Genomic DNA, 14,229 nt, shown 5'->3' on the forward strand with positions numbered 1-14,229 from the left:
TAAGGCTGACATTAGGACAATATTGAGAGATGACCTTGGTTCTAAAGGTCAAGATGTAGAATCAGTTTGGGTAGAGATAAGAAATAGGAAAGGTGAAAAGTCACTGGTGGGAGTAGTTTACAGGTCCCCAAACAGTAACCACACTTTAGGACAGGGTATACAGGGAGAAATAATGGGGGCTTAAAGAACGGTGCTACAGTAATCGTGGGAGATTTCAACCTTCATATAGAGTGGATGAATCACATTGGTAAAGGTAACCTGGAAAACGAATTCATAGAGTGCATTTGGGACAATTTGTTAGAACATTGCGTATTAGTGCCAACCAGGGAGAAGGCTCTTTTAGGTCTGGTAATGTGCAATGAGGCAGGATTAATTAATGACCTCATAGTAAAGGAGCCCCCTATGTAGCAGTGATCATAACATGACTGAATTTCACATTCAGTTTGAGAAAGAGAAGAATGGGTCTAAGACTAGTTGCGTTAAACTTAAATAAAGGCAAACACAGGTATGAAGACAGAACTGGCTAAAGTGAACTGGGAAATTAGGTTAAAAGGTAGGTCAGTAGAAATGTAGTGGCAGACATCTAAAGAGATATTTCATAACACTCAGCAAAGATACACTCCAGTGAGAAAGAACAACTCTAGGAGAAGGATGCATCATTCATGGCTAGCTAAGCAAGTTAAAGATACTATCAAATTGAAAGAAAAAGCATCCAATTCAATGGAGATTAGTGGCAAGACAGAAGATTGGACAGAATATGAAGGTGAATATGACTAAAAGGTTAATAAGGAGGGAGGAATTACAAGTATGAGAGAAAGTTAGCTACCACCACCTGGAAGTTCCCCTCCAAGCCACAACCATCCTGACTTGGAAATATATCGCCGTTCCTTCACTGTTGCTGGGTCAAAATCCTGGAACTACCTCCCTAACAGCACTGTGGGTGTACCTACACCACATGGACTGTAGCGGTTCAAGAAGGCAGCTCACCACCACCTTCTAAAGGGCAACTAGGGATGGATGATAAATGCTGACCTAGCCAGCGAAGCCCACATCCCATGAATGAATAAAAAGTAAGAGTTTTTACAGGTATTTAAAAAGGGAAAAAATAACGTGAATGCTGATCCTCTAGAGTGTGTGTCTGGGGGAATTAATAATGGGAAATTACAAAATTGCAGATGCATCGAACAGATATTTTGTGTCTGTCTTCACTGTAGAAGACAGAACTAACATCCCAGAAATAATTGTAAATCAAGAGGTGAAAGGGAGGGAGGAACTTGAAACAATTAGAATCCCCAGGGAAAAGGTACTGAGGAAATTATTTGAACTAAAGGCTGAAAGTCCCCAGGACCTGACTGAATATATCCTAGAGTTTGACGAATGTGACTCCTCTATTAAAGAAAGGAAGGAGACAGAAAGCAGGAAACTACAGGCCAGTTAGCCTAACATTGTCACTGGGGAATTGCTAGAATCTATTATTAAGGAGGCTATAGCAAGTCATGTAGAAAATCATAATGGTATCAGGCAGAATCAACATTATTTTGTGAAAGGGAAATCATGCTTCCCTAATTTATTAGCATTCTTTGAAGTAACAAGCAACATGGATAAAGGGGAACCTGTAGATGCAGTGCACTTGCATCTCCAAAAGGCATTTGACGAGGTGCCACAACAAAGGTTACTACGCAAAATAAGGGTCATGGTGTAGGGAGTAACATATTAGCATGAATAGAGGTTTGGTTAGCGTACCGGAAGCAGAGAGCAGGAATAAAGGGGTCATTTTCATGTGGCAAGCAGTCACTAGTGGAGTACCATAAGGATCAGTGCTGGGACCTCAACTGTTTAAATCGATATCAATGACTTGGATGGAAGGACTGAGTGTACAGTTGCTATATTAGCTTTTGACATAAAGGTAGGTAGGAAAGTAAAGGGCCAACAAAGGGATAGGTTAAGTGAGTGGGCAAAACTTTTGCAGATGGAGTGCAATGTGGCAAAGTGCGAACTTGCCCACTTTGCCAGGAGGAATAGAAAGACAGCATATTTTTTAAATGGATATATATCTCAGAACTCTGAGGTACAGAAGAATCTGAGTGTTCTGGTAAATGAATCACAAAAAGTTAGTATGCAGGTACAGCAAATGACTAGGAAGGCAAATAGAATGTTGTCATTTATTGCAAGGGGAATGGAAGATAAAAGTAGGGAAGTTTTGCTACAGTTTTACGGGGCATTGGTGCAAGATCACAACTGGAGCACTGTGTACAGTTTTGATCCCCTTATTTAACAAAAGATATAATTGAATTAGAAGCAGTTCACTCAGCTGATTCCTGGGATGAAGGGATTGTCTTAAGAAGAAAGATTGGATAGGTTGGGTCTGTATCCATTGGTGTTTAGAAGAATGGGAGGTGATCTTATTGAAACATACAAGATCCTGAGGGAATAATGAAAGGGTCCCCTTATGGAAAAGACTAGAATTAGGGGACACAGCTTAAAAAAAAAGGGTCTTCTATTTAAGATAGAGGTGATGAGAATTTTTTTCTCAGAGGGACTTTAGTCTGGAATTCTCTTCTCCAGAGAGCAGTGGAGGCTGTGTCATTAAATATTTTTAAGGCTAAGTTTGATAGGTTCTTGAATGACAAGGGAGTCAAAGGGTAGAGGGTATAGACAGGAAAAATTGAGGCCACAATCAGACCAGCCTCGATCTTATCAAGAGGCAGAGCAGGCCCGGGGGACCGAATGATCTATTCCTGCTCTTAATTTGTATGTTCCTATGTACAATGGGCCTTGGCTTGTAATTTATGCTTCTCAATTTCTTATGTATAATCAGTCAACACAATATTTGATTAGTGGAAATGCATGATCACAGACTGGTCTCTGTTAATAATATTTTACATATTGGCTTTGGATTTGAATATACGGGCCTTGGAAGGAGTGAAACATATATTGACTAGAATGTTACTCGAGCTTCAAGGGTTAGATGAGGAGGAGAGACTACATAAACTAGGTTTTTATTCCCTGGAATATTGACGGTTAAGTGTTGATTTGATTGACATGAAGAATTTGAAAGCAACTGATAGAGAGAAACATTCTTTGGTGGGAACGTCTAGGATAAGAGGACATGCCTTAAAAGCAGAACCAGGTTATTCAGGAGGGAAGTCAGGAAACGCATCTTAACACAAGGAGTGACAGTAGTGTGGAACAGTCTCCCACAAAAGATGTACAAGCTAGCACAATTAATAATTTTAAATCTGAGACTGGTAGAATTTTGCTAGCAAAGGGTATTAAGTGATATGAAACCAAGGCAAGTGGATGAAGTTAGGATCCAAAACAGCCATGATCTGAATGAATGGTGGAACAGACTAGTGGGGCTGAATGGCCTACTTCTGTATTGTGGATGCCTCCCAGTGGAAGCATAACGACGTGATTTAGATTCCTGTGTTTTAAATCCACCCCATTGTACTGTGTAACCAACTTGCAGACTAGCAAGGACAAATTGAGTACAGTCATTAACAGAACAAATTGTACACATTTTGTAAAGGAACAGACTAAAGTCTATTTTTCATTCTACCTTTTTTCAGAATTTACTCTTTCATGGAATGAGCGCATTGCTGGCAAGGCCAGCATTTGCTGCCCATGCCCATTGTCCTTGAACTGAGTAGCTTGCTAGGCCATTTCAGGGGGCAGTTGAGTCTCAAACACACTACTGTGGATCTGGAGTCACATGTAGGTCAGACCAGATAAAGATGGCAGATTCCCTTTCCTAAAGGACATTAGTGAACCAGATGGGTGTTTACAACAATCGATGGTAGAGTAAAGGTTACCATTACTAAGGCTAGCTTTATATTCCAGATTTATTGATTGAATTTTAAATTCCACCAGCTGCTGTGGTGGGTTTCGAACCAGTGACCCCAGAGCCTGGGTCTACTAGCCCAGTGACATTACCACTATGCCACCATCTTCCTCAAATTTGTTACTTATTACCCCCAATGTTATTTCATTATTCTTTAGTATAGTAGTTAAATATTATCTTAGCTTCCGTTTGTGACCAGATGCTTACCTTGGTGTAAGATGGGTATCGAGTGTAGACCTGAACTTGTAGATATTAACCCAACAAAAAGTTTATATATATTTCTTGGTGAAAAATCATTACATGTTTGAAGAACAGATTGCAATGCAGGTAGATGAACAGAATTATTAGACACTCACCTGTGCTATTATAGAGAGGATTCCCACCACAGCTATAAAGGCTGCCAGATTTCCAGCAGAAAAGTCGATAACCTATGAAAGGAGGAAAGATGTTATAAATAGGTTGAGAAATAGTTCAATGTTGGTGACTTGCACACAACTATTTATTACCAAGGTAAGTTAAGGTCAAATTAACTACAGAAGCATCATTTAAATAGCGCTTTCCCCATCAGTGTGGTTTTCAACATTTGATAATTTTATTTTTAAGCTTAATGATCAAAGAAAACATATGCAGATATTCTTCCCACAGATGGTAAGTAAAAGTCAGCTTCTCTGATCTGCCCTGAATTGCTCATTTCCACCACGTAGCATCAAAGGCACTCCAACTACTCTCAGTACCCCTGGGTTCTGGTCAGGGTGGTGGCAGAGGGAAGAAATAAATAAAAGGGGGAATAAAGACACACAAACACAAGAATTAGGAGGGGTAGGCCATTCGGCCCCTTGAGCCTGCTCTGCCTTTCAAAGACATTATAGCTGATCTGATTTTGGCCTCCACTCCACTTTCCTGTCAACCCCATAACCCTTGATCCCTTGTTTAAAAATCTAACTCAGCTTTGAATATATTCAATGACTTAGTCTCCAATGCTTTCTGGAGAAGAGAAAAAAATTCTCCCTATCTCAATCCTAAATGGGAGGCCCCTAATTTTTAAACTGTGCTCCCTGGTTCTAGACTCCTCCACAAGGGGAAACATCCTCCCAGCAGCCACCCTGTCAAATCCCCTTGAACCTTCATTGAGAACACCTCTCAAACACCAGTGGATAGAAACCCAGCCTGCTCAACCTTTCCTCAGATAATAATCCCTTCAGCCCAGGAATCAGCCTAGTGAACATTCTCTGCACTGCTTCTAATGCAATTATATCCTTTCTTAAGTAAGGAGGCCAAAAATCTACACAATACTTTAGATCTGTCCTCACCAAAGCCCTGTACAGCTACAGCAAGACTTCCCTACTTTTATACTCTATTCCCCTTGCAATACAAGTCAACATTCGATTTGCCTTCCTCATTACTTGCTGTTATCTGCATACATACTGTTTGGCGAGTCCTGTACCAGGACACCCAGATCCACCTCTACCTCAGCGTTCTACAGTCTCTCTCCATCCAAACAATATAGTGTTTTTCTATTCGTCCTACCAAAGTGGACAAGTTCACATTTTCCCACATTATACTCTATCTGTTAAATGTTTGCCCACCCAACCTATCTAAACCCCTCTGTAGAGTCTATGGGCAGAATTTTACGTCGATCGGGTGGGTGCATGCCCAACCCGATTGAACGCGAAATCGATTGAGATGACATCAGCCGAGTGTTCCGACGTCATCCGGTGCTCTCACGATATTTCGGTCAGCAGACGTCGCAGGAGTCAGAAGTGCACTCGCTGACAATGAAGAGGCTAATTAAGGTTATTAAAGGTGCAACTGTCTCTAATTTTTCATGGTCTGTCCAACCAGAGGGTTGGCGGGCAGGTGAACTGGCCAGGTGGACTTTGCATTTTTCATGAAACCTCATCCAAGGGAGGGATGAGCTTTCTGTTAAATGAAAGAAAAAGAAAAATCTATGGACAGTATTTTTATCATGTATATGTTCGGATGGCTGATTGTGATGCTTGGGCATTTTTCTCCTGATTTTAAAAACTTTATTTAATGCTTTTCCAGGTCTTCAGCTCCCTGAGGCAGCACTCTACCTTCAGGAAGCTGTCAGCACTCACCGGCGCCAATGTCAGCGCTCTCCCTCCTCCCGCTCCCACCCCGGCAGCGTTGAGCTTCTCAGCACACGCTTGACGCTGGCTAACTGTTAATTGGCCAGATAGCGTGAAATCATGGGCAGGGGCTGATCGTGGTCGGTGGTCCGTTCCCCGGCCGATACCGGACCCGCTGACCTAAAAATTCTGCCCTATGTCTTCTTCACAATTTACTTTCCTACCCATCTTTGTGTCATTAGCAATTTAGCTACCACACAGTTGGTCCCTTCATCCAAGTTATTGATATAGATTGTAAATAGTTGCGGCCCCAGCACTGATCTCTGTAGCACTCCACTAGCTACAGCTTGCCAACCCAAAAATGACCCATTTATCCCTACTCTTTACTTCCTGTTAGCTAACCAATTCTCTGTCCATGCTAGTAAGTTACCCCCTACAACATGAGCTCTTATTTTGTGTAGTAACCTTTGATGTGACACTTTGTCAAATTCCTTTTGGAAATCCAAATACACCTCTTCCACAGGTTTCCTTTTATCCATGTTGCTTTTTACTTTTTCAAAGAGCTCAAGTAAACTTATTAAATATGATTTCCATTCATAAAACCATGCTGACTCTGCCTGATTATACTGATTTTCTAAATGTCCTGCAATCACTTCCTTAATAACGTGTTCTTGTATTTTCCCTATGACTGATGTTAGGCTAACTGTATAGTGTCCTGCTTCCTGTCTCCCTCTTTTCTTGAATAGAGGTGTTACAATAGCAATTTCCAAGCTGCTGAGGCCTTTCCAGAATCTAGGGAATCTTTTAAGACCCTGGGATGAAAGACATCACATGCAGATTTGTCAACCTTTTGTTCTAATAGTTTTCCCAGTACCATTCCCTTTGTGATTGTTTTAAAGTTCCTCCCCCTTTTACCTCCTGATTTTCCAAGTATTCTGGGATGTTTGTCTTCTACAGTGAAACAGGCAAAATGCCTTGCTTTCGCCATTTTCTTGTTTCCCATCATTAATTCCCCATTCTCACCCTCTAAGGGACCAACATTTAGTTTAATTATCCTTTTCCTTTCCAAATACTTGTAGAAACTCTACTTGTTTTTATATTTCTAGCTAGCTTTCTCTTATATTCTAATTTCTCCTTCATTTTTAGTCATGCTTTGCTGATTTCTAAAATCTGTCCAATCTTCTGATCTACCACTAATCTTTGCCGTATTCAACGCTTTTTCTTTCAATCTGATACGATCTTTAACTTCCTTAGTTAATCGGGGATGGTGCATCCTTCTCAGAGTCTTGCTTTCTGAATTGAATACATCTTTGCTGAGAGTTATAAAATATCCCCTTAAACATCTGCCACTTTTGCTTTCCTGTCCTACTTTTTGACCTATTTTCTCACTTCTCTTTAGCCAACTCTGTCCTTATACCCTTTATTTAAGTTTAAGACACTAGTCTTAGACGCACACTTCTCACTCACCAACTGAATGTGAAAATCTAGTAGGTTATGACCACTGTTGCTTGGAGGCTCCTTTATATGAGGTCATTAATTAGTCCTGTCTAAAATAGCCTGCTCCTTGGTTGGCACTAGAACATACTGTTCTAACAAATTGTCCCGAATATCCTCTATGAACTCATCTTCCAGGCCATCTTTGCCAATCTGATTTGTTCAACTTATATGAAGGTTAAAATCACCCTTGATTATTGCAGTACATTTCTTACAAGTCCCCATCATTTCTTCATGTATACTCTGTCCTACAGTGTAGCTACTGTTAGGGGGCCTGTAAACTACTTCTACGAGTGACTTATCTTTGCTATTTCTTACCTCTACCCAAACTGATTATACATCTTGATCTTCTGAGTTAAGGTCAACTCTCACTACTGTACTAAAGTCATCCCTAATTAACAGTGGTACCCTGCCACCTTTTCCTAGCTTCCTGTCCTTCTTACATGTCAAATACCCTTGAATATTTAGGTCCCAGCCTTGGTCACCTTGCAACCACATCTCTGAATTGGCTAACAGGTCATACATTTTTATTCCTATTTCTGCTATCAATTCATTCAAATACAGAGGCTTCAATTCTGATTTTTTAACCATTCTTGCAAACTCTGGCCTTATCTGCTGGAGCTCAGTCCATTCCTCCCACACTCTAGTTATCACTGCCTATGTTACTACCTTGCTCTGTCGCCTTGCTCTTTCTCTTAATTTTACCACATCTCCCCTCACATGATCCTCACCCTCACTATTTAGTTTAAAGCCCTCTCTACCTACTGCCCTAGTTACCAACTCGCCAGAACACTGGTCCCAGCACAGTTCAGGTGACGACCATCCCAACTGTATAGTTCCCACTTTCCCAGCACTGATGATAGTGCCCCACGACTTGAAACCCATTTCTCCCATACCAATCTTCGAGTCACGCATTCAGTTCTCAAATCTTATTTACCCTATACCAATTTACTCATGGCTCAGGTAGTAATCCAGAGATTATTTTTGTGGTTCTACTTTGTAATTTAAGTCATCAAGGATTCCCCTCCTGATCAACATTCTGCTGTACAGACACATTCATATAGTTAACACTTAAGAAAACTCAGCTGTGACCCTCATCCAAGGCCAGATGATCTGCTGAAACAGTTAAGGCTCAAATATAAATAATGGTTACTTAGGCAAGATATCACAGATCAACTGATGCCTGCAGAATTACATCTCTGGAAATGATAAACATCTCCAAGAAAGGCATAGTGGTGAGAAACTGGCATGGAAAAAAAAGTATTTCTTCTATAAATAAAAGTTTAGTTTAAAAGCTAAAATGACTTCTTTACATAATTACTAGCTTTCTGAAATAAAATACTTTCATGTGGTTACAATATGCTCTATTAAATCAGTGTTTCAACCTGTATTCTCAGCTTTACTACTGGTTAACGATCTTGCTGGCCCACTAAATAACAATTCTGAGAATGTACAAAACATCAGAAAATGCTATAGAAAATGTGGCAGACACACCTGTTTAAGATAAAGGAAAAAGCTAGAGTACTGTCCAGCCTCAGGCAGGTACGAAAGAAATACAGTTATACAAATGAGCAGCACAGTGGTGTCCTTCCCAACCTTCTTCAAGGACTGTAACCAAAGAAAAAATGTTATCTTACAAATTTTGTCAGCTTTAAGTTCCTTATTCACATTATATGGTATAAAAAAATCAGAAACAAGCACCCTACAGCCAGCATCCTGGATTTAATGGCACTGCACGTGACAGCATAAATGAAAAGTAATGTAGCTGTAAAGGAGTAACAGTATTGATGGAAAAATAGTAACGAAGAGCAACCTGGGAGTAACAGTTATCTTGAAATTCCTGAACATAAATAGGGATGGAGTATTGATTCATGAAGTAATGTTGCATTTGTTACAGCATTTGGCAGGCCCCAATTGGCTGAGCGCCTTATTAACATATTTAAAGCTGCAACCCGCATCTTTGGGCCAGATTGGCTTCTCTCCCAAGTTCTAGCTTCAGTTAAAGCCATAAACGGGTGGTTTAGGCAATGAATGAGCAGATGGGGATGTTGGGTAAAGCAGTTTATTCTATTGTTGAATATCTTATATAACTGGCACAAACACTCAATTCGTAAAAGCTGCTTTTAAATCAAGCCTTTGTGTACTGAGCCTCATCATGCAACAGGATTTTGTTTGTTAAGAACTTAATTGTTTATAATATTGCTCCCAATATTAAATTCTGTAACAGTCTGCTCAATTACTGATGTTCCTAAAAATGCACCGTAGTCTGGGCTAGTCCAACTAGTGCTGTAACATGAACCAGTGCATGCACGAAGGATAAAATTCTGCCTCAGAGTGGCTTAATGCAGACATCAGCCAATATACAAGATTGTTAAATAAAATCTGTGCCTTCAAGAGTTAAGTAATAAAAATATATCAACAGCAACAACTTGTGCTTAGATCATGCCTTTAACATAGTAAAGCTGCCTAAGGTGCTTCACAGGAGCGTTACAAAGCAAAAATTTGAGACCGAGCCTTATAAAGGGATATTAGGGAAGATGACCAAAAGCTTGGTTAAAAGTAGGTTTTTAAGGATTGTCTTAAAAGGAGGGGTGAAGAGGTTAGAGAGGAAATTCCAGAGCTTGGGGCCTTGGCTGCTGAAGGCACAGCATGCCAGCACACATGGAGGAGCGATTAAAATTAGGGACACGCAAGAGGCCAGAATTGGAGATGTGCAGATATCTCAGAGAACTGGAGAATAATACAGACAACAAGGCCATGGAGGAATTTGAAAACAAGCATAAGAATTTTAAAATTCTGGCATTGCTTAATCACGAGCCGATGTAGGTCAATGAGCACAGAAGTGATGGATAACAGGACTTGGTGCAAGTTAAGACATGCGTAGCAGTATGAACCTTTATATAGGTATGACTTACTAAACACTACAGCCACAAATCATGCATTCTGGTAATTACAGCCCAAATACAGATCATTGAACGCTTACAGAAAAAGGGTCCGCTTGCTCCCATGAGAAAGGTGATCCTCGTGAAGCTGGTCGAACCTTCTCAGGTAGAGATTCGGGCACAGCTACTAAAATGAAGCAGATGTCCAATGCAGCAATCACAGTGGCTACGAGCACCACAAGGTTATCACCATATTTACTTGAAAGATAAGCACCAATGGCAGGACTGGTTACCAAGCTTGCTGCAAAAGTTGCTGATACCTAGAGGAGGAGGAAATAAAAAAGGTTTTACTTGCAAGATTATTAACATATTAATAATTAAAATGTGAACATGCCCAAAAACAAAATAAGCAACCTCCACAGGCAGAGGGAATAAAATTGCAAACAGGTTCATAATGAAATTGGAAGCCTGCCCCATACTGTGCCCGATTTTTCTTTCGGCTGACTTCAATGGACAAGAAAACCAGGCATATGAAAACATGGCCTGCTGATTCGCTATGAGCCCATTCACACTACTAGCATAGACAAATTTTCCCTGCCACATTATTTTTGAGCTTCAGGGTATTTCCTTACAGTTGGTCCACCAAAGGGACAGGTGCGAAGAACCTGAATGTAATAAACACCACTGTACATGCAAATGGGCCATCAATCCCACTACAGTTTGACCAGTAAGGGAATGTCTCTAACTTAGGTATTCTAACAAAGAATTAGATCCAATTTAAAAACTTGACCCAACTTCATTTGTTTGGTACTGGACGCAAAGAGGATAACAACAGGAGCCAAAATTCTGATAATGGCTCAGTGAATACAACTCATCAAAAATTCTGCCAGACTCTCAATAAAAAGCTGCATTGCTCTAAAGCTCATAGTTTCATCACAAAATGAGTTTGCTGACACCACTTTGGCTGGGATTTTCCAGCCCTGTCATGGTGAGACCCGCCACTGGAGATTCAGTGGCCCAGCCAGAAGTCTATTAGCTTTCGGCGGGACTGAACAATCCTGGCGGTGGGCGGGCGGGCCAGAAAATCCCACTCTCAGAGATGGCGCCATGGAATCCCATTATGTGGTGATTTTCATTTGTTGAGAGAAAACATGTTTGTCTGCAGAATTAAACTGTTTAAAATGGAAAACAAAATTTGTAAAATCAGCTCGACAACAAACAGATGAAGTAAAAAGATTTTAGTTACTTTGCTTAGCTGGTTCACAAGTCAGACAGATCAATACCATTTTAAAACATCGACATACTATATATTGTTGCTAAATTTATATACTATATATTGTTGCTAAATTTATATACCATATATTGTTGCTAAATTTATGCTGGTGACTCATTACTAGAATTGAATTCTTTAGATGATCACTGATCATCTGATATATTGAGGCTGCATGAACACTTCAATCACTTTTGTTTCCTTCTCCGAAGACTGATGGTCCTGCACTTAGTATGTAGCCAACAGCAACAGGAAGGCAAGTCATCATCTAGCAATTATTTCACAATGAAACATAAAACATAGCATGCTCTTTTTGTAGTACATTAGCTCCTTTTAATAATGCAAATATCAAAGCCAGAAAACATTAAATATAGACCATTTTGTATATCAGTTTTCTCTATTTTGTCCCTCGGCACATGCAATCTTTGGATCACAATCGTCTCTTTAAGGTGCAATCAGGAGTTGCAAATTTAAACTTTTAGGGCTTTATCAGCAGTTTTGATATGTACAGAATACATTTTGTTTCGTCTAGAACTTTATGCAAAGTGCCAATATATTTCAAGACAAGTTCGTGAAACAGATGATCCAGGCAATATATTCTTCTCTTCACAAATTCTTTCCAAAATAATAGGAGCAAATGGGGAAAACAGTCCTTTAAACACATCTACTTTTCTGTGAATCTAGGGAAAGGAGCAAAATATACGCCCTAATAATCAGTAGATTTCACTTGAAGCAGAAAATGTTAAACAATTTCAGTTATGTACACATGAGTTCCAAATAGAGAAAAACAAATGTTGTAAATGGAGTTGCTCTGTTAAACGCTGTGCAACAAATGAATGCTTGTGATGTGCTTTTTCTAAAAAAAATCGTTCATGGGATTTGGGCATCGCTGGCTATACCAGCATTTATTGCCCATCCTTAATTGCCCTCAAGGTGGTGGTGGTGAGCCAACTTCTTGAACTGTTGCAGTCCATGTGGTGTAGGTACACCCACAGTGCCATTAGGAATGGAATATCAGGGCTTTGACCCAGTGACAGTGAAGGAATGGCGATATAGTTCCAAGTCAGGATGGTGTATGGCTTGAAGGGGAACTTGCAGGTGGTGGTGGTCCCATGTATCTGCTACCCTTGTCTTTCTAGGTGGTAGAGGTCGTGAGTTTGGAAGGTGCTGTCGAAGGAACCTTGGCGAGTTGTTGCAGTGCATCATGTATACAGTACACACCTAAATCAAACAGAGTTTTGCTGTTCAACACCGCAATAAGTTTTTCCAGCCCTTAATATAAGTAGGCGGAAAAAACAGGTAGGCTTCAGTAAAGGCACATACTCCTCATGGCTCGATGTTTCCGTCTTTATTGGAGCAAGAAGATCCAGTCCATCATCTCTATTTGTAACATTTTATTTGGTTTCCCACAGGGGATTGAAAAATCTATGCAAACTAGCACAAGAGCAAAATACTGTGCAACTGGAAATCTGAAATAAAAACAGAAAATGCTGGAAATACTCAGCAGGCCTTTAACTCAACTGCTTTTCATCAAAATCTCGATAGTAAGGGGAACAGACAGGCATTTCTGCGGCCGTAGCCGTAACTCCAGGATGGTATTGTTGCCTCCCTGGTGCCAGGGTCAAGGATGTCACTGAACGGCTGCAGGGCATTCTAAAGGGGGAGGACAAACAGACCAGAGATCATAGTACATATTGGTACCAACGGCATAGATAGAAAGAGGGATGAGGTCCTGCAAGCAGAATTTAGGGAGCTAGGAAACATTAAAAAACAGGACCTCAAAGGTAGTAATCTCTGGATTACTTCTGGTGCCATGCGCTAGTGGGTGTAGAAATAGGAGGTTAGTCCAGATGAATGCGTGGCTGGATAGATGATGCAGGAGGGAGGGCTTTAGATTTATGGGACATTAGGACCGTTTCTGGGGGCGGTGGGACCTGTACAAGGCAGATAGACGGGTTGCACCTGAACTGGAGTGGGACCAACATCCTTGCGGGGAGGTTTGCTAGTGCTGTTGGGGAAGGTTTAAACTAACTTGGCAGGGAGATGGGATCCTGAGAGGAGGTTCAGCAGGGGCAGATGCACAGCCAAAATTAGAAGAGAGAGCAAATGAGTCTGGAAGGCATAGAAATTATAGGCCAGTTAAGGCACAAGGGAGTTTGGCAAGGTTGGATGGTATTTATTTTAATGCAAGGAGTCTGATGAATAAGGCAGGTGAGTTGAAGGCACAAATTAACACATGGAAGTATGATGTCATTGCTGTCACAGAGACATGGGTGAGAGGAGGACAGGATTGGCAGCTCAATATTCCAGGATATAGGGTCGATAAAAGAGGAGGGGGTATCGCAATATTGATCAAGGAATCAATTAGAGCAGCAAGGAAGGATGACATCTTAGAAGGCTCCTCCAATGAATCCATATAGATAGAATTGAGAAATAAAAAAGGAGCAATCACATTGCTGGAAGTGTACTATGGGCCCCCAAACAGCCAGAGAAATAGAAGGGCAGATATGTAGGTAAATGTCAGAGAAGTGTAAAAATAATAGGGTAGTAATAGTGGGGGATTTCAACTTCCCCAACATTAACTGGGTTAGTCATAGTGTGATAGGTTCAGAGGGAGCGGAATTCTTAAAATGCATCCAGGAGAGCTTTTTA

General features: G+C 40.6%; 1 protein-coding gene across 2 annotated transcripts in view; it reads right to left on the reverse strand.

Moving 5' to 3' along the window:
- LOC144696773 (hippocampus abundant transcript 1 protein-like) overlaps positions 1-14,229 on the reverse strand; it is a 125,076-nt gene that overhangs the window by 24,756 nt on the left and 86,091 nt on the right. For both annotated transcript variants that reach the window (XM_078568503.1, XM_078568494.1), the window contains exons 6-8: positions 10,409-10,627; positions 8,920-9,033; positions 4,198-4,269 (exon numbers count right to left, since the gene is read on the reverse strand). In XM_078568503.1, the coding sequence (XP_078424629.1) occupies positions 4,198-4,269; positions 8,920-9,033; positions 10,409-10,627 (405 nt within the window). The remainder of the gene's footprint in view (positions 1-4,197; positions 4,270-8,919; positions 9,034-10,408; positions 10,628-14,229) is intronic.

The sequence above is a fragment of the Cetorhinus maximus genome, chromosome 2, assembly GCF_964194155.1.
Source record: "Cetorhinus maximus chromosome 2, sCetMax3.hap1.1, whole genome shotgun sequence".
NCBI classification, from domain to species: Eukaryota; Metazoa; Chordata; class Chondrichthyes; order Lamniformes; family Cetorhinidae; genus Cetorhinus; species Cetorhinus maximus.